Below are 26005 nucleotides of genomic sequence, written 5' to 3' on the forward strand. Positions count from 1 at the left end.
GGATTTCAAGTCCCTACAATATTGAGCACAGGTATTTATGTTTGGCCTGACACACTTTTACAAGATAGACTGTAAGTAAAAACCTTAGTGATATATCTATATACAGTCTATGCATAACAGTGCAGAGCTCCTTCCAAAAAGTCAAGCCCAAGCTGGAGGTTTCACTTCTCTCTTCTTTTTCGCCAGAGCTCCGTTTAAAGCAGATTCCGCATTTGTGTTCGCTCTTGAAACAAAAACAATGTCCTTCCTGTTGTCCCCAAACGGTTCGGTCCAAACACAAAGCTTGTTGTAGTAGTTTCTTTCTGGTATCGCTCAGTATGTTTGTACGTTTGCTTTCATTTCGTATTGCACATGCGCTGCTTTTTGGATTTTGGATTTTAAATCCCTACAATACATGAGCACAGACATGTATGTTTGGCCTGACACACTTTTACAAGACAGACCAAGTAAAAACCTTAGTGATATATCTATATACAGTCTATGCGTAACACGGTGCAGATTTGTGAAAACTAATGAATCTCCTGTGTTTTTTTTCACCTGTCATTACTCCGCCAAGGAACATGGCAGAGTGATGTGACGATAGCTGTACGTTTGTCTGTTATTGTGTCTGTGCGCAACATTACTCAAAAATATTGTAACGGATTTGGAGGAAATTTTCAGGGAAGAAACGACACAAGGACCACCTCATTTGATATGGCAGTGATGCGGCTAATAGTCTGGATCCAAGGATTTGTTAAAGATTTCTGCATCATTGCAAGACAGCAGCACGACATCACTGTAACCATGACAACAAGTGAACGCTACATCAGCTGCCTGCTGATGATCACATGACTGCGATCCTACTACAAATCCACTGCTGTGGACTTATCAGGACCTATCCATCAGAAATGATACAAGGAAAAACTGATTAAATTGTGTGAGTGTTTCTGAGTCCCATCAGTTCCTGCCGCCTGCTACATATTTAGGTCATGCAATTCGGTATCCATACATAATGTACACATGCATAACACACGCCTGTGCTCAGCGCAAGGTCATTTTGTTTGTGAGTACATCTATATGAAATGGCCACATTCTATAGTGCCGTGATTTCTGAAACTTAGCCAAATCTTGTTTCGGTTCTGAACCCCTGCATCTCTGAGCGTTTCACTCTTGTGGCTCTTTTCTATTGGTGCAGAAGTTAAATTAAGACGCGTCTGGAGTGCCACGAAACGCAAGGAGGAGACCGACAGCTCGTTGGCCAATCACAAGACGAGTCCACCTGGCCCTGTCAATGACGACACGCACGAAGAACCAATCACACGCCAGGATTTGGGGAGGGGCTGGTTTGTTGACAGGAAGTGTGTGAGGCGGATTCACTACCACAGCCTCTCCTGCTAGTTTAGGCTGACAAACGGCGGATTTGTCTTTCTTTCGCCACCTCGGAGGTATGTGGACTTGAATTATGCGTTTAAAGACCGACCCGGGGCAAAGATGCAATGGAGGTCGATAGTAGTTGGCCTGGTCGTGTTGAGACTCTCCCTCAGCTGTGTGTTGTGGTTAGCCTTCGGACTGGGACCTAACGTTAGCTGGGGCTTCAACTTCCACCTCAGTTTCAATTTGCACAAATTAGACCTGTTGTTCAGGGAGGAGAAAGGGACCGACCCGAGCGGAACCTCCTGGTCCCAGCGAATACAAGCTCAAAAATATGAAGAGACGGCGAGCACCTGTGCGAAGGCTGGAGAGGAGTCAGCCAGGGGTTCCTACCTGAGCTTCTTCGACGGCAACAAGGACGAGTACGTCCGGAGATACAGCTCCTTCCCGGACACGCTGAAAGCAAAGATGAAAGACATGGCCAAAGAAATGTTCTATTTCGGATATGACAATTATATGAAATATGCCTTTCCCGAGGACGAGCTGAATCCCATTGACTGTGAAGGGAGAGGTCCAGACGTGCTAAACCCGTGAGTCACTCAGCGCCCAACTGGCTGCACCTGCTGCCGTGAACCACAGCACCACACTGCCGGACAGCCACTTTATCCTAACTGTCCTCAGTACACCGCGATTTGCATTTACCTTATAAACAAAGCAGCTCCCGGTGCGCTGCTACTGCTCTCAGTGCTGCCCACCGCTGCACAGCTTGTGGCTTCCAGGTCCCAAACTAAATGGGTCTTAATGGGACTCCAGGGGGGTTTCTCTGTCATGTTAAGGAGGTGGTTCCCTCATCATCCACTTAAAATTAGGATGGTGAGTAAGGAAATACATGCTCTCATAAAGACAGAGAGGAAAGGGCTGCAACTCAGAGTTCAGCAGTTCATTATATGACAGAAAAGTGTGCCCACTGACACTTAAAAAATGCTTAAAAACAGTAATTTAACCCTCGTGTTGTCCTGTGGGTCAAAATTGACCCAATTTAAAGTGTGAAAATGTGGAAGAAAAAATATTTTCACAGTGAAACTTCTGATGTCCACATTTCCCACACTTGTGGGAAATCTTTGAACATTTTTTGGTGGAAAAAAAATGTTAAAAATGTTTCTTAAGAACATTCACTAAAAAAATCAGGTTGATTTTTTTGTGAACTTTTCTTAAAGGAAATATCAGAAGTTTTACTGATGTATCTGTAATCACTTCAGATATTTTTAGGATTTTTTTGAAAGATTTTTACTAGTTTTTTGAAAATATTTACAAGAATTTTCTTGCCAAATTTGGGGATTTTTTTTTTAATAAAAAATTAAACTTTTAAGGGAAACTTTTTAAGGAATTATTGGAATTTTCTTCCTGCAGGTTTTGCACATTTTCAGAAATTTGTTGCATTTTTTTTGCTGAATTTTTGGATTTTTTTCAGACAAGGAAACAATATTTTTTGGTGCCGATAAATGAAGACAACAGGAGGGTTAAGCTGAACACAGTCGAGCCACTAAATTACTAGGTAATGTAATTCAGCACAAGTCCAGCCTTTGCAAGAAGCACTCTCCTACATGCATATTCATTTATTTGCCTATATGCTTCTCATCTTTGTGTTCAAATGTTCCACTGAAGAGAGAAATGCACCATAGTTTAGCTAAAATAACAGAGGATTGTACTCCCCAGGGCAGAACAGACAACCTGACAGGCAAGATTTCAGAGCATTCTGATTTATTTATGTGTACAAACATTTCTTTTGTAGTATGCCATCTAATCAAAAGTTTTACTGTTCAGCCTGTTGTCTTAGAATTTCTAGGTCACTTGTTGCTGCGAATAGTCATTGTGTGAAGGGTGCAAAACAAACAATAAAAAGTGGAAATAAGATCTACTAAACAGAAGCAAATCTGAAAGAAAACCAAAGGGTTTTGAACACTGTCCGTCACTTAAACTAATTTCCTAAGAGTTTTTTCCCCTCATAAGCAAATCTGACATGTCGGATGAAAGCAAATCTGTTCAGGTTTTGAAATGTCTCCCTCAAAATATAAATCGAATTGCTTTGAATGGATTTCCTTTGATGGTGCTAAAGTTAATGACAACTGACAGTGGGAGTACTGTCTATTCAGAAATCATCTTGGTCGTGGACAAGATGATGAAGGCTTGTCTCAAGTATAGACAGGTTCTTTTAAAAGTAAAAACTTCCAGCTGCTCAGACAAACAATGTTATACATCAAATCTTCTTCTAGTTCTACAATGCAAATGGCACTTTTGAAATGTGTAACAGGTTTTGGATTCAGTTTATATAAAACCTGCTTTGCATATGCAACGAACATGCAGAGCTGCAGCAAAGTTATTGTGCTTCTAGTAGAACTGAAATAACTGGTCCATTGTCAGATAGTTTGTCATCTCTTTGGTAGTTAATCACTGAAGGTAGTTTTCCTACAAAAATGCAAAACCTTGTTTCAGCATCTAAATTTGAAGGATTTCTTTCTTTTCATATTTACTAATTAATTGAAACCACTAATTGGGTTTTGGACTGTTGGTTGGGCAAAATAAGTTGATGAAGAAAGGCTTCAGGAACTTTGATGCACAGTTTTAATAATAGATAAAATAGTCAAATAATAATCAGATTGTGTGAAAGTAGAAAATAATTATCCGTTGTGTTTCTGTCCTGTGATGTTAATAACTCTGCTAATGGAGAACGGCAACCCTTTGTCTTCAGATCAGCTTTGTTTTGTTTTCTAGCGCTCTCACAGTTCCCGAACTGTTTTTGATGTGAGATCAGACAGTTCAAGAGTAAATCCTCTACTTAGTGGGAAGACTTCTAATGTAGAATTAAAATGTCTGCCGTTCTTTTCATCTTATCAGCAAGGATAAGACTTTGCTCTCACATCGAAATGCTTCACTTTGTAGTTGAATTTAAATATCCTTTCTGTTTGGTGATTTGTTAATGATGTCTTCCACTTGTGCATGATGCCACAGAGTCTGTTTCACTGCTTCTACTTCAGGTCGAACATCAACATAAATGATGTCTTGGGGAACTACTCACTCACACTTATTGACACCTTAGACACCCTGTTGGTAAGTAGTTTTTATAGTTTAGTAGAGCTCCTTTTGTCATCGCTCGTAGAAAGCAAAGTTGGAAATTTGAGGACAGAATATGTGCAGAATTTGTAAGAATAATTTCCTTACAATTTGTGTGTTTACTTAAAACGTGAGCTTTGTGAGGAGCTTATTACAGCTTTGTGTAGAGACGTAACATTTGTACATGATGTTAACCTTTTACCTGCTGTTACATCTAGTGCAGTGGTGGTTTGTACTTCCTCTGTTGTAAATTGTGGGTTTTGTGCCAGCTTGTGTATGGAGTCAGGTGTGGTAGTTAATGTGTCAGCCTTAAACTGACATTTCAGGGTGTTTTCTTCTGCAGTCAGCTGCAGCATTCCAACTAGTAAACAAAATGTTATAGTATCGTTAAGAAGAATGTTAGTTTAATGTGGTTGTTGTGTTGTTGTTTTTTCCACAGGTGCTCGGCAATGTGACAGAGTTCCAGAGAGCCGTCAAACTGGTTATAGATACTGTATCTTTTGACAAAGACTCAACTGTCCAAGTGTTTGAGGCAAACATCAGGTACAAATGCCACTATTATTATTTCCAGGAACTGCTGTGGTTACATTCTGAAGTTAAAGTCAGATATCAGGGTGGTTTCTATAAGGGACACAAGTTTCTTTTTAGGTATTTGGTAATGTAGTAGACAGTATTGTCACCTTTATTTGTTGGTTCAAACATATAATCTTTTAACATCTTAAGAGTCTTTCATGTGCTCTACTCCACTTTTCATTCTTACTTTAGTGAATTTTTCCTTCTTTAAGCAACTCACAACAGCATTTCTTTCCATAGAGAAAGAAAGAAATGGTTTCAGTTGTACAAATACAAAATAGAAGCACAGAAGCAAGGCAGGCATTATTTTTGTAGCTATTCAAGTTTAACTGTAAAGACCAAACTCTTGATTAGTCTTGATAATTATGTGATGACTGCTATGAGCCAAATCAGGATTAGTGTTGTCTATAATTTTACAAAACTAAGCGATTACATTACTGCAGCAAGCGATTATCTTTCTGTGTTGAGCCCCAGTGTAATAATTCATTTTTCTTTGAAGGATATTGGGAAGCCTGATCTCAGCACATATTCTGCTGACTGACCCAAAACATCCATTTGGCAAGGTGGGCTTTGAAGGTTACGATAATGAGCTGCTGCATTTGGCTCATGACCTGGCTGTCCGTTTGCTGCCAGCCTTTGAGAACACCAGCACAGGCATCCCTTACCCCAGAGTGAGTGACACTGTTCTGGTCAAAGTGCTGAGTTATCGCAGTTCTAGGAACCATAATGTAAAGATTGAAGCATCACTCAGAAGCTTTATTTCTTTCTATCAGGTGAACCTGAAGAGTGGGGTTCCTCCTGACAGCATCAATGAGACGTGTACTGCAGGCGCTGGGTCACTGCTGGTGGAATTTGGGATTTTGAGCCGCTTGATTGGAGATTCCACATTTGAGTGGGTAGCCAGACGAGCAGTCAGAGCTCTGTGGAACCTGAGGAGCAATGAAACCGGTCTGCTGGGTAAGTACAGCTGTGTGAAAACCTCTTTTTTGCCTTCTTTCTGTTGTTTTATTTGTGTTTCTGACTCTCTGAAATGATAAAAGTCACAACATGAAAATATGATGCCTGGAGTTCACACAAAATTAAAGCAGCTGTCTGTGATTTCTTTGTGTAGGGAATGTGGTTAACATCCAAACAGGCCAGTGGGTTGGCAAGCAGAGCGGCCTCGGAGCTGGTATGGACTCCTTCTATGAGTATTTGCTGAAATCATACATCCTTTTTGGTGAAAAAGAGGACTACTGGATGTTTCAAGCTGCTTATGAGAGCATTCAGAACCACCTGAGAAGAGGGTGAGTCCCACGTTGGAAGAGCAGGATTCAGTAGTGGGTGTGCATTTAGCAACTGTGTGTGTTGGCGTCATTAAGAAGCTTCACATGAGGCTGCCACTGAAATGTGAAACTATGTAAATCAGTTTCTGTTGGATAAGCCGAGGAAGATGAATTGAAACTGCTGCTGGTTTTTCTCACTGAAGGATGTGGAAATGTGAATTCCGAGACTTGACTTTCATGTCATGAGATGCGTGATGGGACGTCCCCATTTCCACACAGACGTCTTCCTCCTCAGTAACCACATGTAGCTACAGTAGCTGTTAAGCAAGACACATAATTGTCACTATCCTGGTTTTCAGTGGCAAAAGCAGAAATACGTCATTGTGCTTTAGTTGTGTCCATATTTGTGCTGGTATGCCATTATGATAAGATGTTGCTGGAAGTATACTCAACTCTCTACACAGAGTAGTATTACGTATTTTAAAACCCTTTCTCCTGCTGTTTTTACAGGAGAGAGTCATGCAATGAAGGAGAGGGTGACCCACCTCTCTATGTTAATGTGAACATGTTCAGCGGTGAGATAATGAACACCTGGATCGATTCCCTTCAGGCCTTCTTTCCTGGGCTGCAGGTGTGTACTTTCAGCTGTCAGAGATCTTGTGTAAACGCTTAAAAATGTGTTGTGGTGTTGAACCACAATGTGCAATACTCTGTGTTAAAGGTGCTGAATGGTGATGTGGATAATGCCATTTGCCTGCACGCTTTCTACTATGCCATCTGGAAGCGCTTCGGGGCTTTGCCGGAGAGATACAACTGGCAGCTGCAGGCTCCTGATGTGCTCTTTTACCCTTTAAGGCCGGAGCTGGTGGAGTCGACTTACCTGCTGTACCAGGTAACGGCACTGACTTGTTGTTTACAGCATTGACAATGGTGGATGTTGGTTATCAGTTATACTTTTTTTTTTCATTGTCACTTTCCACAGGCGACCAAAAATCCTTTCTATTTGCATGTTGGAATGGATATTCTTCAGAGCCTTGAGAAAAATGCCAAAGTCAGGTACGGATCATGTCATTATGTTTAATGTTGCCTTACAGTTAATAAGCAGTTTGCAATGTTTTTTTGTGTGTTATTTGGGCTGAACAGAGCTGTGTTATTTGCAGATGTGGGTATGCAACTCTGCACCACGTCGTGGACAAATCCAAAGAGGATCGGATGGAAAGCTTTTTCCTGAGTGAGACCTGCAAATACCTTTACCTGGTCAGTCACACCTGAGACTGTCAGACATAAAGCTATGTAATATATGAGGATGATAACATGATAAGAGAACGTAATATGATACTAGATGTGTTTTAACACAAGTTATTGCATTAGATTTAGAGATTGCCTTCTGGTTTTTAAGATTAGAGCGATGTAAAATAATTTTAAAAAAGATTGTAGATGAAATCCCATTTTACCCATTGCTTTTTGTTGTAATTATTGCTGTGGCTAATCTAGGTTTTATATTATAGATTAATTGTTAAAATGGACAAAAATTATGAAAATACAATCACAGTTTGCTCAAACTTCATTTATAAATTGCTTAATTTATTCACATCAGCAGTTGTAAACCCAGAGATGTTTAATTTATAATGATATCAACAAGAAAAGAGCAGCTTACGTAACATTTAAGAAGCTGAGAACAGCAAATGATTTGCATATTTGCAGAATAATTGACTTAAACAATTAAGTGATGATACAGCATTAGTTATCATTATGTGCTTGCCATTGGCTGCTCGTTTCAGGTGATTTTGTCCTCCCATTCCACTGTCTTTATGCTACTGGTTTCAACATCTGCTCTGCTACAACCTCTGGGCAGCAAACGATCACACTGAAATGTTTTGCAAAGAATTTCAATTGTACAGTGAGGCATCCCTGCTACTATTTTTTTGGTGAATCATCCATGGTTATGGCAGTACTCGTCTCCCTGTGTGCAAATGTTATTTCAAAGGAACACTGAAGCTGCATCCTTGCTTAGCTCAGCCCCAGACAATTGTGGTTATTAAAAAAAAAACAGTGAAGACATCTCTTTGGATAAAAGCGGCTGCTAAATGAAACTGTAAATGAAGAACAGCAAGACTAATATGTACTACAGAAGGGAGTGTCTAAACAAGACTATCCCAATGTCAAAGTTGAGGTATTTCATTGAAAATCTCGCCTTATTTAATTTGATTTGCAAATGTGACCCAACAGTGTAAAATTCAAGTTCATTGTTGACTCAACCTTGCCTGGACTGTCATGTAGATATAAATCTTTCTCACGTTGCAGCTGTTTGATGAGGACAACCCCCTTCACAAATCCGATAACAAGTACATCTTCACCACAGAGGGCCACGTCGTGCCCATAGACAAGCGCTTCAGGGAGAAACAGTGGAATGACTTGTTTCCATGTGAGGAGGGAGCGCTGGCAGAAAGAGAGCCACACAGCCAGCCAGCTCCAAGCAACATCAGCAATGTAAGGCTGTATTACTCATCCTGCCCGAATCACTGCTCTCACCGTCTTCTGTGTCAGATGTAACTCGTTTTGATGGTAAAAATCATCTCTTGCTGTCACAGTCACAGTCTTTCCTTTGCTCTCTGCAGTGTAACAGGATCCCAGAGGAGCGACGGTACGCTCTGCCATTGAAGAGCGTCTACATGAGGCAGATCGATCATATGGTGGGGCTTTTTTGAGCGAGTGAATGATGTGGTGACATTTGCATGAACAGGCCTTAGAAGACATCCACTGTTGGTCAGAATCCTCATCACATCTGTTCTGCTGCTCAGGAACCGGACAGCAAACTGACACTAAAGGAATCCTGAGAAAGCTGTTTGATTTCTTGCTGTATTAAATTAAGTTTGCGTCAGTGTTTTTGCTGTTTGATGGGTGAGGATTTCATATGAGGAGTCATCCTTTATTATTTCTTTTTGGCTGGTGACTAATGGAGATTCTTTAAGTGGTTTTAGAATAACCGGTGTGTTTTAGTGGAGCAAAAAATTGTCTGTTCAGGTTGGAGTGCATGTGCGATTGTGTGCGTGTTTGTGTATTTTGAATCACAGCTGAGCTGTGAATCATATTATTTTTATGGGAACAGTGCCATCTAGCCACACATATGTAAAACGTATAGCCTATAAAAATACTCACCTCTAAAAACATCTCTCTGAACAAGATGATTAGTGCCTCTTTGCAGTTGATTCACTCGACTAGATCAGTGCTTTCACATAAGGGCTTCACATTACCAGATAATAACAGGCGATGACTTATGCACATACTGTAAAACCCTGTTTCCTGTGAGGTTGTAACAAGTTTTAGATTGTGCCTGAAGGAACACTGTTCATCTTTTGTACATCTGAGGCAGGTTTTCAAAATTGTTCAAACAGTTGTCACGTCTCTATCTTTGACTCTAAATCATTTGTTTTCTTTTTCATAAAGAGCAATATTGCAAAGACTTTAAATTGGCTTCTATTCTGGTTTTGTTTTGCACATTTGTCAAGTAGAAACCTCAGCAAAGGCTATTTTCTACCCAGGGAGTAACAAACAACATAAAGGTAAACTGCTTCCTGCCTGTTTGGTATGAAAATGTTTCTGATAATACTGAAGAAAACAGAAGCATTGATCAGTCAGGCTCGTAGTTACTCGATGTCTTACTGTGGGGACATAGATGTGCCATGATGGAATGAGAGAGAGGTTCGTGATGACTCTTTAAAGTGCCTTCAACTTGTATAGGTTTTTCTGGATGCTGTACAGTGAATACTAGTTATGGATAACATGTTTGAATATGTTCTGAGGCCACTGTTATTGCACAGAAAGTGTCATTCCATGTGTATGTACAGTTTTACACTGATTATGACATTAAGCTCCTCTTTAGACATGACAAAACAAGCCATAAAATGTTTTTTTTTTTTTTTTAAGATTTAAAAAGTGAAAATGTTATTGTTTTTCTGTCAGGCATATTGCTACACCGCTTCTCCTGCATAGTTTCAGGTTCTTGTTTAGATTCGACAAAAATTGTCATTTGCTGTTTCTCTTAAGTGCACATCATACCTGTTGATTGTCATATGGTGAGAACTCAGGGTTTAAAAGAAACAAAAATCAATGAATGCTTTCATAAAAAAATCTTTCTTGAAATGTTGTTGCCTACAATGTCTTAGGATAGCCTTAGGTATTTATATTGCAAATGTTACAACTTGGTGGTCTGAGGTCAAAGAATAGCTACACTGAAGTCCAGTTGTACTGTGATTATTCACTTTTGTTCCTTACACAGGCAGAAAAAATGTGAAGTTTGATTCATGTACAGCTCTGCTGAGGTGTATTTTCTGGCTGGTTAATTTTTTTGCCGGACATTCTGACTGTGCATTGGCTGTACTGGCTGTGTTACTCATTTACGTCTGAACATAAGTATCTTTGGTTTTGGGAGACATCTGTTCATTTTCTCTAGTGTTGTTTAAACTGCCTCAGCTCATATCAGTGACATTACCTGAATCACTTCTCAAATTATCTTTAAAGGAACAGTTTGAGATTCTGGGAAATGATGTTTATTCACTTCCTTGCAAAGAGTTAATTGCAAAGATTGATATCACTTGATGGCCTGGGCGATACTTGCATGCAGAATGCAAGCTGTGTTGCAAACTTTTGCTGCACAGAAGTTGCTGCTAACTGCTCTCACATGCTCATTCATGGATCTTGAAAATACGGTGTTTTGATTAGTAAACTGTCAAAATGAGTTTCTGCCACTTCCAGCAGCCACTTACCTTAGGTTAGGCCAAAGACTGAAAACAGGGAACAGTTTGCTTGGCTCTGATCATGTAAACAAATTACATTTGCAAGCACTATGAAGTTCACTGTTCAAATCACATTTTGTTTAATCTGTACAAAAAACAATCTATTAACATTGCATTGTGGTTGAACAAAACTGAACAAGACATAACATGACAGCTTGTGAAATTTAGAGGTGCAAATAGCTGATTTTTGATAGTTTGTTCAGAGCTGTTTCCACTCTTTGTGCTTAACTAAGGTATCCAGCATCACATTCATCGTGCAGACACACGAGTTGTATTGGTCTGATCATCAAACTCTGCAAGATTTCTCAAAATGCTGAACTGTTCCTTTAATCGGTATGAAAAACTAAATGTGTTCCATCCTAAACATTTCAGGTTTCGATGCTTTAAAGGAACCTGGAATATTCTGTGAATCAATAAATGACAGATTATGAACAAGATATTGCTTTGTTGCTTTTAATGTGTGAAAAATGGAAAAAGTACTGAGTTTTCTACAGAAGCTTTAATACGTTAAATCAAGGTGTACAATTATTGGTTTCTGTACAGGATTGTTGACTCAAAGGCCTAGACTTTTAGTTAACTTCTTAAACAAGGATTTTCAAATTGAAGTTTAATAAATCTACCACTCAACAGTGTTACAGATCAACATGGTACCACATTACTTCATGAAAGGTCCAATAGAAATCTGTTTCAATATATACACTGGCCCTTTTAAACTACTGCAAAATGTTACAGTTTTCTAACACAAATTTTCTGCGACCTGCTTGAATTGTGTTACAAAGTGTCTGTACATAAAAGCCATTTCTAGTGACAGGTTCATTTTAAATGTCTAACAGAGGCTGAAGTGCATATGCAGGTGGTGAGGCCATCTGGTTTGCTCTTCGGCTGTATACTGACCACTTACTGGAGCGTAGAGACAATGCATTAGCTGGACATCTATTCACATTAGTACATGTGAGAAGAAATCACTTTATGCCGACAGAAGCTTTTGATGTCTTAACTACAGATCGCACGACCCTCCAAAGGTGAGTTCAAGAGACTCAGAGAAAAGTTAGCTTGACTAAAATTCAACTCATCTGAAATTTGCACAGAATTTTTTGACGTAAGGAGCTGTCTTTGGTCAAAGCTACAACTTAGTTTGGAACACAACAAATTGATTAGATGTTTTTTTTCTTGCATTTGCTGGTTTGAGGATGGCTGTTTGAGGGGGCAGTTTTCATCTTCAGTCCTCCGTTTGACTTGAGGAAAGGTTTGTGGAATGTGACAGGGTGACCACAGCACCTGCAGAATCAGAAAGAAACACTGTTAGGTGGTCCAGCTGTTAGTTTCAAGTTTCAGTACAGCAGTTTGTTGACTTTTCTCACCTTGGTTGGGTTTCTCGGTGTGGCTTTTAGAAGAGACCACAATCTTTCAGGTTTTCTTTGATGATGATGTCGGTTACGGCATCGAACACAAACTTGACGTTCTCTGTGTCTGTGGCACAGGTCATGTGAGAATAGATTTCTTTGATGTCTCGGCGCATGTTCAGGTCCAAGAACTGGACTTTGATGTAGTTACCAGCATCCTCATAGGTGTTGGGACCTGGACAAGGCGATATCAAGGTCATGTTTCATTCAATTTAGTTTCTTATGTCTGAAAATAGGCCATAATCTATGCACAGTGAGGATCTCACCATCATATTCAGGGAAGCACATGCTGAGATGAGCTTTCTTGATCTTCTCAATGAACACATCTTTCTTGTTGAGGAAGAGTACGATGGAAGTGGTGGCAAAGTAGCGGTGGTTGCAGATACTGTTGAACAAGTGCAGACTCTCGTGCATTCGATTCTGAAAGAAAAGTTGCATTCAAATACCAGTCGAGAGCATTTCAAGCAAACCAACTGTAGATTACCCAAGGAGACGAAAGTTATAAAGAATATTGTCATACCACTTCATCATCCTCCACCAGCACCATGTCGTAGGCGCTCAAAGCAGCAATGAAGATGATACAGGTCACACCTTCGAAACAGTGAATCCACTTCTTCCTCTCTGACCTCTGGCCACCCACATCAAACATCCTGCACGGAAATAGAAGCAGATTTTCTGTATGATTGCCATTGTGCAAACAGCGAGCCCAGCTGATGTTGAATCGGTGTTTTCCTCTTGGGAATTAGTGCACTACCCCACCTGAAATTGAGATCTTTGAAGGAGAACTGGGTCTCGATGATACCAGTGGTCTTCACTCTTGATCGTAGCACATCCTGCTCAGTGGGTACATAGCCTGGCTGGATCAGTCGCTCCAAGTCATTCAGGTAGCTGTTGGAGAGTAAAATTCAGTCCCTGGCAAATATCGATAGGAGACATTGGAGCAATTTTAGACATCATCTCATGTGATTTCTTACTATCCAGCAGAATCGTTGAGTTGGTACTCTGAGGCCCTGTCAAAGCAAGCCTGTATGCCAGAGTCCTTCCACAGACGCAGGATGATGTCTGACAGCTCTTTAGGCATGGTGCCTTCCTCAATGGTGTCTGCAAGATGCATCAGTTTCCTGGCATCATCCTGCAGGGAGGATCCAAGAGGACAGACACACATACAAGTTTGTTTCACAAAACTGAAATCAGTTTCACCTGATGAGCATACGGAAGTGTTTGTCAGCGGCCATTACCTGCTGATCAGAATGACCGTAGTTAATATTGAGTGTGTTCATGGCCTTCACGATGGCCATGATGGACTGCAGGGTGTTGCTGTAGATGATGGTGATGAATTCCAAGCACTCTTCAAGTGAATAACCATCTTTGTGGATAATTCTGGTGAGAAGGCGCAGTATTACAATACAATATGCATTGCTATCAAGAAGAAGTGAGACACTGCTAGATATGAAGTCAGATATCTTACTTCATCTGTTTGACAATAGTACTTTTGCCTGATTCTCCAGCACCTATAAGAGATACAAAAAACAAATAGTTAATCTGTTTGGTAAGATAGCACTTTGCTTTTTTTTTTTTTTTTTTTTTTACAAACTTTGTGTAAAATGTTCCTTTTTCCAGGATTTGGAGAAATATATTGTGTAAAAATAAAGATGATGGCATTTTTTCTAACCACTGTTTTTTCAAGTCTTGGGTTTTAATAACTTGTATGAATACATGGTGTTAATTGCAGCAGTTATCTTGTGGCATTCATAAGACTGAGAATCCCAACAGGTCATAATACTTCTTACTTCAGGCCTAATCTTTTTCTCATGCCCCTGACCTACATTATTAGGAAGATGATAAAGCTGAGGATGAAGAAATATGTTTAACACCCTGTAGATTCAGAACTGTTTGTACACAGGACTAAAGGTAGAAACTTCTATTTGGCAGCTTATTATTTTCATTATAAGATCAATTTTGTTATATTCAGTGCAAACAAACTTAAATATAAAAAAAACTAAACATGAGATAAGAATCATCGCAGACATCACCAACTAATTTTTCTTCTTATTCATTTAATAAGATACTGTAATGTATTTAGGTTATAGTATTGGAACTCTGTTTGGGTTTATGCCCTTCATGGTTAAGCCTTTTGTGCTGGAGGACCTGTTGTTTCAGGATTAACAGGGGATTGGCTCGAGTGATTATCAAAGTGTCTTAGCAGTTCAGTGAGATGGATTATTAAGCCTTTACTCAGACATCTTGCCCCTTTTCATCACCTTTACAGGTTTTACGATTAAACTATTTAAGTTTTTCAAGCTCATTCAGATGAATAAAATCTGTCATAGCAACCCTCACACCTCAGTCAACAGCATCTGTTTATATGATTAACATGAACAGAAATATACACATTATTAAGTAAAGAAAAAATAACAGCTGACTCAAGGAATAGGTATTGTTACATTGCCTTTTCACCACCAACTTTTTCATACAAAACATACTATAAACATAACTGCAGGGTTATGTATCCCCTACATTTGAATTAGAATAAAAAGTGGAGTTAAAAAGTACTGCCATCTTCTCTATGGACCCTTAAACATCTATAACCAGATGATGCATCTTAGCCGTTTTAGTTCCTGGGTTCCTGCTGAGCCAGCTCGTCTGTCTTTACCTAGCAGCAGCAGCTTGACAGTTCTCGCATCCTTGTCGGCATCCTCCTTCAGCTTCTTCTCCAGCTCTCTGGAGCGTTTCTCCTCAGCGCTAGCTCCAGCCCCCATCCTACTTTTCCTGGCTTGGGCCCCCTCTGCTCAAAAGCCAAGTGTCAGGAAAAATGGAAGCAGGTCCTAGCTACTCGCCTACTGTCTGATCAACCGGTGCAGCTGATGCGTCAACAGCCTGCAGCACACACTGGAGAACTGTTTGAGCATTTTCCTGTCTTAGGAATGGATTCTGGGCACCCTCTGGCCACCTGACCAGCGGTGGCCAATGGTTCACAAGGACAGGAATGTTTTAGGGCAGAGCCAAAGGTGCGAATAGAAGCAGGCCTACATCAGTGTAGGAGTGATCTAACCTTTAGGGGGACTTTGCTGTGCTCAGCGGAAGATGAACATCGGCTCAAGTGCTTATCTCTCTGTGCTGTTCTTAGGTGTCTTGAAAAGTGAAGCATGTAAAGCTGAATAGTTTGGGTGTTTACATTGCTGGGAACATGGTTACCCCAAACTAAATTCAGTGCACACTAGGGCCGAGATAAACACTGAATCTGATGCTGGAATAAGTGTGGTCTTGCATGTTATGGCTTTTGAAAGGAAGCTAATGAGGCTACAACAGCTTTGCAATCTGTATTAAAACAACCCCCCCAAAAACAACCCACACCACACAACAGTCAGCTCCTACACAACCAGACCCTCAGCTTCCTGTCCAAATATGAAGAAAGACGCACATCTTAGTGGATACTGCAGACTGAAGGGTGAGACCTGAAGTGCTTAAAGAGCTTTGCGGTTTCACCTGACAGATCTCATTGACCCCAATCTGAAGCTGGTTAAGGATCCTAATCTACTCACTTTCAATTATGTACACATGCATCTACAGGCTGTGTGTGCGTGTGATCAGTGAACTACATTTTTCTACACATTCTGTAACTTGTTTTTTGTTTATGTGTTTTAGCATTTCATGTCACTTCGTTTTAGAATTGTGCTCTCTAAATTTATTGTCTCTTTACAGTTTTTCTCAATTGATAAGACACTAAATTCCATTCACTGCACTCAGCCACCAACTGACTGCACGCATTTCTCAAAAACAGGACTCTGCTGTCCAAATTTTGGACACTATTCATGGTTTGCACACAGTTTCCAAAACTCTTGCACTCTTTTTGCAAAAGACTGAACACGTTTTTTGCTCATTTGAACACATTTTCACTCATAGCACACATTTTTCAAAAAGTGAACACTAGGAGAATTGGGACACTGTTCCAACACTGCTGTCACAATTAAGACACAACAGGTCAAAATTTAAAACACTTTTGCCAATGAACTACACACTATAAAACCTGCTGGGAAACAGAATTAGCTGTTCAGAATGCAATCTGTTGTTAAGGTCTGCAGATGGTAAGGATGGTGCATGAAGTAAATGGTTTCAGGTTTACTGTGGTTTACTTTACATGTATGTAAATGTTTGTCACTTCAGTGACATGTCTATACTGGAACAATACCAGCAGTCAGAAATGTTCTGAGAATACTGTAAAAAATCTAATGCATAATTCTGCTTCACAAGTGCTGGTAAAATTACAGAAAGTGTACATGACTGACTTTTTCTGTGTTTTGTGTGCGTTTGTTCCAGAGAGTTTTTCAGTTGGATTCTGATGATACACATGAATACATCTGAGACAATGTTAGTTTTCATAGAGGACTATTGATTCAGGAATGATTCAGTATGAATCCTCAAGTTATTGTGGTTTTTCTTCCACCATATTCTCCCTTTCTGAATCCTATAGAAGAATTCTTCTTTACATGGAGGTGGAAGGCATATGAGCAGCAGCCATACTTTGGGAAAATCTCCGTCAATCAGTGGTCTTGGCATGTGGTGATGTTTCTGTTGATGCATGTCAGGGATGGATCAGACACACTAGATCTTTCTTTCCATAGAAAACACAGCTTGTGATGTTGATGAGGTCCTGTGGTCTGACCAGGCTGAAAGAACTGATGCAGACGTGGTGTAAATATCTGCAGACTGTACTGTGTACAATACAGTGCTGTATTTTTTTCTAACATTATTTTTATTTTATAATGTACAGTCAGGCACTGCAATGACCTCTGATTCATTTATAGGATGCATTTGTGTTTAAGTTGTCATTTTTGAGGATTGTATCTTTTTTTTATACTTCATGTGAAAACAGTGAGAGAAGAGTGTTTTGTATTTAGCAGTGCAGTGTCCTAGTTTTGCTTCATGTGTCTTAATTTTGAAAACAAAGTTCAGATTTTGACAATAAAGTGCGCTTTTGACACAAGTGTGCAGTGCTTTGAGAATTGTGTCCTAATACAGAAAATAGTGTGCAGTGTTTTGGGAAATGTGTGCTATTTTTCAGGAACAGTGTCTTATCAATAGAAAAAAACTGTAATGTCCCGCTTTGACTGCTGCTGTGTAGAACATGAGCTCCCTCTGCTGGACCCCAACACACTCCAGGATCTGTGCTGTATGGATGTAAATCAGCTGAAAAAAATCATTTAATTCAAAGGTTTTATCATTTTTATTACTTTTGTACCACTCCCATCGACCACAGTCACGTTGTCTGCACCCACTGATGTCGCTCAACTAGCACAAGCCTCGCAGGACAGCATTGAAATGAATAGACTTCCGATGCCAGAGTCAACAGTGTTCAGTGGTGAATCAATTCAATTTACTGAATGGAAAGCTGCATTCATGTCATTGCTAGAACAAAAAGGCATTTCTGCTGCAGACACACTGTATTATTTGAAGAAGTATGTCAGTGGCCAGCACAGAAATGCCTAGAAGTCGCCTTTTTTCAGAAATGATGAAGCTGCTTACCAAGACCATACGGCCAGGCACTTGTTATTCAAAGAGCCTCTTAAGATGCTGAAGGACTGAGAAACTTTGCAGACTTCACAAATTCTTGCCCACTAGCGATGCCTCACATAAAAGGCCTGGGAATATTAAATGATTGTGAAGAAAATCAAAAACTGACACAGAAGTTGCCTGACTGGGCAGCCAACAGTTGGAACCCTCCCGACCTTCCTGATTGGGCCACCCTCCAGCTCACCTCCTCCTCTAACCAATCAGACCAGCCATCACCACACCTGCAGACTATATACCTGCAAGCATGCTCTTAGTTTGGGGCGGCTGGTATCTGTGACCAGTCCTCCCTGGTGCTTGTGTGAATGATTGGTTATTTGTATTTCTGTGAGGTGTTCTGGTCGGTAGATACTTGTGGTGGGTTCTACAGACACTTTGGGTTTCTGTTGGCGGCTGCTGCTTTGGTGTGGAGGCTGAGGCTCCAGGTAGCAGTCCGCCAACTTAGGGAGAAGTCATTTGGTATTTTGAGTATTTGTTAACTGTGTGTTCAGTGTGAGTGTGAGGCACCAGTTTTGTTTAGTTTGTTTTTGCACTCCTCGTATTAGTTTTTGTTACTGGTGGTGGGTGTTGTTTCTGTATTTAAGGTTGGCTAGGGAGTTTAGCTGTTTTGTTTGTGTTTAGCTTCATTACAAATTCCGTTAGCCTTCGTTTTGTTATATTCTGTTTTTTGATTTGGCAGCACTCACCAGTCGTGTGTTCTTTATTATCACTTTTATGTTCCTTTTGCCACTAAGCAATAAATCCCTTCTACCTGAACCAACACCATCTGGTTATTTTGTTGCATCCAGCCAACTCCTACAGGTTGGATCATAGCATCTGGTTTGTATTATTGTGACATGTAACTACATGGGGTTCAGAAAATATCACAAGCTGTCTCTTGCATTACACACTGATTTGTTATACGCCCAAAGATGCAACTTTTTATGACAGCTTTACTGTATTTTCATGTTTCAACTCAACCATACTGAGAGATTATTTGATCTACTTGTCCAGTATTGCACATGGCATGATGGGAAATAACTGTGAGAATTTTGTGGCCTTGAGGTCTGTGCAGAGTCTTACAGACTTGGATAGATGAAAACATTTAAGCCATGCAGACTTTCACAAATATTTGCAGACCCTCATGTATTTGGTCACAGAAAGTATAACTCTGGCTTTCAGGTTAAATAGGGTGCAGCAGAAAATGAGTAAACTATTATGTGCATCTAAATGACAGAAAAGATAGAAAACTGTTTCCCTGTGTGTGCAGTCTTGATGCAAAATAGAGAACTATTGCTATAGCTGCTGCTATTGATTCTCTAGTATCTTAAAATGATAATCACTATTTGTATTTCCATTTGTAGCACTTTCCAGTAATGTACAACGGACGTAGAGCAGAGTCCTGCAACTACAGTACAGGCCATAAATGTAGGACTTTATTATGTAAAAAAGTGTTGCCTGTGAACAGAATGCAGTCTGTGATTATGTTAAACGGCAGTGCTGCTCTAAACTACTTTTCTAAATGATTTCTTAAAGACAGATTAAGTGATTGGACAGTTGAAACCTTGTCTGACGTCTGGATGTCCCTTTTACTCCAGTTTGGAAAATGTGTTTACAGAGCAGCGTGTTTGATAAGCAAACACCAAAGCTTACTGGAATACCATGTGGTTTAGTGCTGTCTGCACTGTAGTCAGGGGAGGGCAGATGTATCAGGAAAGTAACTGGTCAGAGAACTCAACATAAGACAGATCTGAGAGACGAAGAGGCACCAGAGCCACGATGAAGACTTTGTGTGTTGCTGTTGTTGTGCTGAGTCTCATCTCAGTGTGTCCGGCTGCATCACTGGCCTGTCAGAAGCTGCTGGAGCCAGTAGACACAGACCCAGATGTAAGTCTGTTTTCACTCTTATTAGCAGCATTGCATTTTTAAACTGCCTTATCGGACATTGTTCTAAGATATGATTGTGGAAAGTAAATTACTGAACTAAAAATGACTAAAAATACACAATATTCTCTTCTTTTCTGTCAGATTTCTGGAACATGGCACTTCATCGCTGTTTCTACCAAGTACTGTTGGGTTTCAACAATAATTAATGTTTTGTTTTGGCCAAGTATTGCAGTGGACGTTACAGCTAAGGACACACCAAACATCTACGATGCCAACGTTAAGTTTAAAGTGTAAGAAATGGATTCACTTGCACTTTGATTAATTTTTAGTAAGGAAAGTATTTTGTGTATAATGTCATGGATAGTTGTTATTTTAGGTGTCAAATCTTAAACAAATCCCCTGCAGGTATGGAAAGTGCGTCAACGAGTCGACATCACTTCACTATGCAAACCACAACCTCTTTAAAGCCAACAGTAACAGTAAGAGTTTTGTTTAACATATTTTTAACCTGTTTACACTGCGGTCTACTGACGCTCTGAATATAATTTTATTTACGTTGACATTCTGTCAAACAGATGCTCCAACTGGTGAAGCAGACGTGCTGCTGCAGACTGGTTGTCCTGACTGTGTCGTTGTAAAGGTGGTGGACGTCATAACTATTCTTGCACTCTTCAGTAAGGACAACACAGGGACAGAATCAGGAAATATGTAATAACATTTCAAATATGGGTGACATAGAGTAAACTGAGATGAGACACTAAGTCCCTGAGAGATTCATTTCCTGCTTTCAGATCATTCATAATTTAAAAAATAATTTCCATTTTGAGTTAAGTATAACCTATAATGTAAAGTATATGTGTATGGTTAAAAGCTCATGAAGTGAACAAATATTACAATTAATTCTGATGAAGGTATGCTAATTTTAAATGACAAATTTGAGATGCATTATATAAATACAGATATCAGTGCAGTGTTTAATGAAGTCTAGTTTTTCTCAGACAGAATGTCGTCACATGGCTTGTATCTCAGATGTGTCACCTCTTCACCAGGTAGGAGAAAGATCGTCGATGCTGCTGAACTGAAGGAGTTTGAGACACAAGCCCAGTGTCTGGGCTGGTCCAAACCACTGGTCTTAAACACAGATCACGGTGAGACTCTGATCAGTTTTTTAAAGAACTTAAAAAACCTCTGAAACAAACATATTGAATATGTATCAGTGTCAAAAGTACAGACAGAAACAGCAGGATGCTGCTGATTTTCTTTAAAAAAAAAAAAAATTAGTGTCATACTAAAACAGTGCCATGATTTTATTATTACATTTATGAAATACTTTTTATGAATTGCCTTGCATATTAAAGCATATTCTTTATGTTAATATTTTAACTCGTTTTCTCATTTCATCTTCTTTTTCTGATTTCCATGTACAGATTATGAAAACTGCATATCTCTTGATGATGCAAAGATTGATATGAAAGTGGGAACCACCTTCTTTACCAAGATGTATGACAGGGTGGAAAGCATGTATCACAAACTAAATGAGTGTTTCAAAGACACTGTTCTTGCCTACCTTCCTACTTCCAAATAAATATTCATTGCTTGATGAGCCTTGTTTAGATCATGTAAGACATGAATGTCACTTTTCATCTCTTGACTGGAATACAAATAAAGACAGGCCTAGTATTCCACTTCCTTCAGCAGTGCATGTGTCAATTACAGCAACAAAATACACTGTGTGTGCTTACAAGTGTGTTTGGGTTAATCTTTAACCCTCATCAGTACATGTGACAAAACATATTTCATCTGTACACTTTAGGTTCAGCTGGACTCCAGTAGTATTTCATCTGTTTCATATTTCTGTACCTGTCCATATCCTGCTTGGGACTGAAAAATGGAACTTGTGAATAAATAAATATGACAATTTATATACACCTGAGGTCTGCATGGACCCCAGGTGTACTGATGATTGTTAAACAAGTCTACAGCAGTGCTAGTGGTCCTGTGAAGCTGTACTTTGACACGAAGGTGATAAATACTAACACAGTGGTGGTGATGATGATGACACTAAACAGATTTAATGTTTATCACATTCATTACTGGTTGTGGTAAACGGTACACAACATTCACACTTTGGTAAACGCTGTTTGGTACATCGTGCTACATTTTTTACCTGATGTTAAGTTTGGCAAATATTTCCATCTTGAAGTACCCTGAAATAAGATAAGATAGTCCTTTATTACTTCCCAGGTCAGGGGAAATTTCTGTTGTTACAGCAGCAAAAATCTTTCAGAGCAGGACTAACCATATGTACAGTTCCTAAACGCCAATTTTTATTTACCTCGTGTAAAGTCATGTAAATAGTTTTGCTTTCATTTGCTTTGAGATCGCCATCAGGAATTGGCTTGTGCTGCTGCAAGCGCTGAGAAATTTCACTTTAAAAATTCACAAGTAACTCATCTTTCCAGAAACAATGCTCACTGTGAACTGTCACGGCATGGACAGAATGAAGTGGACTACATGGACGGAGACTGGGTCAAATGAAGTAAACCAGGAAGCATTAAGATGCTAAATCATATAAATGCTCTGCACACAGTAACTGAAAGTCTTTTCATCTGTTAACTTATGACAGATATAAACTCATCTCTAAGACACATTAGACACCGTTGTAGCCTAAACTAAAGAGCTTAATGATGTCTTTGTACAAAATGAAACATTGTTTGTCATAATACTTGATATTGTTCTTATATTTGTAGTATCACGTATTTTAAAGTGTGTACATCACAGAATATAGAGATCAGTCACATGAGATCAGTTGGAAAGCAGGAAGAATTTCTTATCCTGTTGTGGACTTTTAGTCCAATTTTAAAAAACAAAACAAAACAAAAAACAACAACAAAAAAAAACCTTTAAAGCTCTAAATGAACCTGTACCAACATCTAACGCTTCATATTCTGTCATGTAGATTTATTCTTTAATTTAATCTGGAAAGTGTTTTAGAGTTTGAATGAGTGTGTCTGAATATTAGTTTTTGGTTGTTCCTTTGTTTTTTTTTTTTTCAAACAACAACAAGAAAAAAAAACTTATGAGATACTCCTTTTAACAAAGAACTCAGTTGTACTTCCAAGAGTCTAACAAGCATAATTTATTTCAATGTGTAATGATGACAGAATCATTGTTTAGTGTATATGAATAAAACACATGAATGAACACAGTCTTTTCTGAACTTTTGACATGGGATTGAAAGTGTCAGCGTCAGACGTTGCTATGGCTTCAGCTGTCCACCAGATGTCACTGTCACTCAAGCCTTGAAGCTTTGATTCTTTTACAGCACAGTTGTATGGAAAGCCAAAGTGCTTCATAAGGCTTCACCTGCCCACCACTAGAAATCTCTAAACTTGATTAACTGCCATCAAGCTATTTCTTTTTTTGGGAAAAAAAAAACCCTCTAAATTAAAAAAAAAAAGACCCAAATGAAGTCAGCAACAGCTGCAAAACTCTCAAACTTTAATGAACAACCTGGAGAAAGAGAAATAATTTTGAAATACATTAAGTCTCCTTAACATTATCACAAGGCCAAAGTAGGCTTTGACAGACTCCGGGAAAAAAAAGGAAAATTTTCACTTCCGCCTTATAGTAGGGAGGTTAAGGACAAAAAATAGGTGTTTGACTTCAAGTCATGATGCAAAGGGCCCTTTTGCATCATGACTTGAAGTCAAAAGTCACTTAACCTCCCTACTAGGGGGCGGACCAGGAGAAGTGAGTGGCAGCAGGTGCATGTGACAGGTGTTGGCTCCCTGATGATACCTTCCCCTGGATGCTTTCTGTCTGTTTGCGGCCTGATTGACAATCACAGGGATGTAGTGACACATAGGGCAGTTTGGAAGCGGCTGCCTTTCCATACATGCAGGAAAAGGTGAGAGAGCTGGGACGGTTTGGGTGGAAAGAAAACAGGGGAGAGGGCTGGATGGTGAGACTTTGTCCTGGGATGTGACAGGAGTAGGAGAGGAGGGTTTCAGAGTGGGCAAGTGATGATGAAACAGTCATGCTTGCGATCCACACCTGACCACATACTGGAAATTTGAGCAAAGCATTTGGCTACAATACTTGTTGAGGTGAATCCCATCACTTTTAAAAAGTGAGGGACGGTACCAGAACAGGTGGAAGTTGTCAATAAAAAAAAAAAAACATGCTGAAAGCTGTGCATGTAGACTGCAGCCAGGTGTGCAGGGAGAGGATCCAGCTAAAGCAACACTGTGGCTGCAACAGTGGAGCTGCAAAACTGGAGCTGCAAGACTGGAGCTGCAACACTGGAGCAGCAACACTGTGGCTACAACACTGGAGCAGCAACACTGGAGCTGCAACACTGTGGCTACAACACTGGAGCTGCAACACTGTGGCTGCAACACTAGAGCTGCAACACTGGAGCAGCAACACTGTGGCTACAACACTGGAGCAGCAACACTGGAGCTGCAACACTGTGGCTACAACACTGGAGCTGCAACACTGGAGCAGCAACACTGGAGCTGCAACACTGTGGCTACAACACTGGAGCTGCAACACTGGAGCAGCAACACTGGTGCTGCAACACTAGAGCTACAACACTGTTTTTCTGTCCATTCTGAGCCACAGTCCTCTGCACAGTTACGTTACCAACATTACATGAGTATCAACAAGCTTAGAAAGCAAACAGATGACAGCCCGGTTCACTCTACAGATGGCGAAAGTTGTTAGTTAGTTGTATCTGTGCTGCATGAAACAATCAGGACTTTGTGAGGGCAGCGGGAGTTCAGACTGGAAGTAAAAATAAGAGGGAACTGATTTGGAACGCAGCATATGTACAGAACACGTTGCATCCAGACGTACATGATGTGTGTTCAGTTTACTCTCAGATAGATGTTAATATGTTGAAGCATGCTGCAGTTTATTAGTCCAACTTGGAGACTGTTCCAATATGAGGCAGTTAACAGTTGGGAGATGTTAAATATGAACTCTCCTCAGAGCTGTTGGATCCATTATTGTAGTGATGAGTTGGTTTCCAGCACTCAGCCTCCCACTGACGTCCTGATTGATTGAAGAACTTTGAAACGTATTCATACAGCAGACATTCATACAGGTGTCTCACCCGTGCTGCAGACAGTATCTATGTAGTGTGGAGACAGAGCTGCCAGTGTGAGACATGAGACTTTAAAGGAGCAGATGAAGACTGTTTGGATTCTCTGCCTTCTCATGATGGCTTCATGGTGAATCCCTGCACAAGTGTTCAGCTGCATCTTTCCTGCTGAGCTGTTTAAAGGATCACTTAACCTGTTGGTGTGAATATGCAGGAAGGATGATAAAATAACCTCATACCAAAGAAAAGCACACAGAAATACTGATTTTATTCTAAACATGCATCAAATACTTGTGTAATGACTCCAAATATGTGCTGCCTTTTAGGTAAATGCTGATCCAAGTGGCTGATTTCTGTGTTTCCTTTCAGTCAGTTTCATTAAGGAGCCTGAATATGAACCTAAATGCTTTTCTACCAGCAGACAGCTGAGCTGTGAAGCAAATCCAGTAACAAACGCATCTTTGTAGTGAATGTGCAGCAGTAGATTGACTCAGTAACAAATGTAAAATCCTGTTTCTGAAGCCAACTTTTTCTCTTTATGCACAGTGTAATTGTTGTGTTTGTCCAGCAGATGTCAGCATAATAGCAGCTATGAGGAGAGTTTGTTAAAGATGTGAATATTCCAGAGCAAACAGTGAGCTGAGCTTTGGACTGATGCAGGGCTGCAGAGAACAACATCACAGATATTCATGCCAGCTACAGTAGAAAAGTAGATAAAAGCAGTAAAACTCCTCCCTACATGTTGAACTCTTGTTCCAGATGTCTGTACCTTTATTCACCTGTGAAGCTGAAGGATTAAACAAACCTGACAACCAGCAGCAGTCCAGAATAATGTTGGTGTTTGTGTCTGAACTAAATCCAACCAGTTCAGCTGATCAGATGTCTGATAGTTTATTAGTGGATTCAATCCAAAGTGGCAGAAACTAGTAAATAGGATATAATTTCCTGCTTCCTCGTTTCTGACTA

At 39.9% G+C, this 26005-nt stretch overlaps 3 protein-coding genes across 3 annotated transcripts; 2 read left to right on the forward strand and 1 right to left on the reverse strand.

Annotated features, from left to right (window-relative positions):
* Window positions 1-1328: 1328 nt before the first annotated feature.
* Window positions 1329-11532, forward strand: edem1 (ER degradation enhancer, mannosidase alpha-like 1). The gene is made up of 12 exons (XM_023294014.3): window positions 1329-1940; window positions 4386-4458; window positions 4901-5004; window positions 5534-5705; window positions 5808-5991; window positions 6146-6320; window positions 6810-6930; window positions 7021-7191; window positions 7282-7355; window positions 7460-7556; window positions 8604-8789; window positions 8918-11532. The coding sequence occupies exons 1-12, from the start codon at window positions 1471-1473 to the stop codon at window positions 9005-9007; spliced, it is 1917 nt and encodes a 638-aa protein (XP_023149782.2). The 5' UTR covers window positions 1329-1470; the 3' UTR covers window positions 9008-11532.
* Window positions 11533-11534: 2 nt separating this feature from the next.
* gnat1 (guanine nucleotide binding protein (G protein), alpha transducing activity polypeptide 1) lies at window positions 11535-15400 on the reverse strand. Its single transcript, XM_023294012.3, has 9 exons — window positions 15152-15400; window positions 13967-14009; window positions 13737-13878; window positions 13473-13630; window positions 13258-13386; window positions 13019-13148; window positions 12765-12918; window positions 12457-12673; window positions 11535-12373 (listed from the first exon to the last, which is right to left on the reverse strand). The coding sequence occupies exons 1-8, from the start codon at window positions 15255-15257 to the stop codon at window positions 12483-12485; spliced, it is 1053 nt and encodes a 350-aa protein (XP_023149780.1). The 5' UTR covers window positions 15258-15400; the 3' UTR covers window positions 11535-12373; window positions 12457-12482.
* A 4317-nt stretch (window positions 15401-19717) lies between these two features.
* LOC111584768 (uncharacterized) lies at window positions 19718-21617 on the forward strand. The gene is made up of 6 exons (XM_023294016.3): window positions 19718-19932; window positions 20074-20222; window positions 20338-20411; window positions 20508-20606; window positions 20982-21080; window positions 21360-21617. Exons 1-6 carry the CDS (start codon window positions 19825-19827, stop codon window positions 21515-21517), a joined length of 687 nt encoding a protein of 228 aa, XP_023149784.1. The 5' UTR covers window positions 19718-19824; the 3' UTR covers window positions 21518-21617.
* The last annotated feature ends 4388 nt before the right edge of the window (window positions 21618-26005 follow it).

The sequence above is a fragment of the Amphiprion ocellaris genome, chromosome 5, assembly GCF_022539595.1.
Source record: "Amphiprion ocellaris isolate individual 3 ecotype Okinawa chromosome 5, ASM2253959v1, whole genome shotgun sequence".
In the NCBI taxonomy this organism is placed as follows: Eukaryota; Metazoa; Chordata; class Actinopteri; family Pomacentridae; genus Amphiprion; species Amphiprion ocellaris.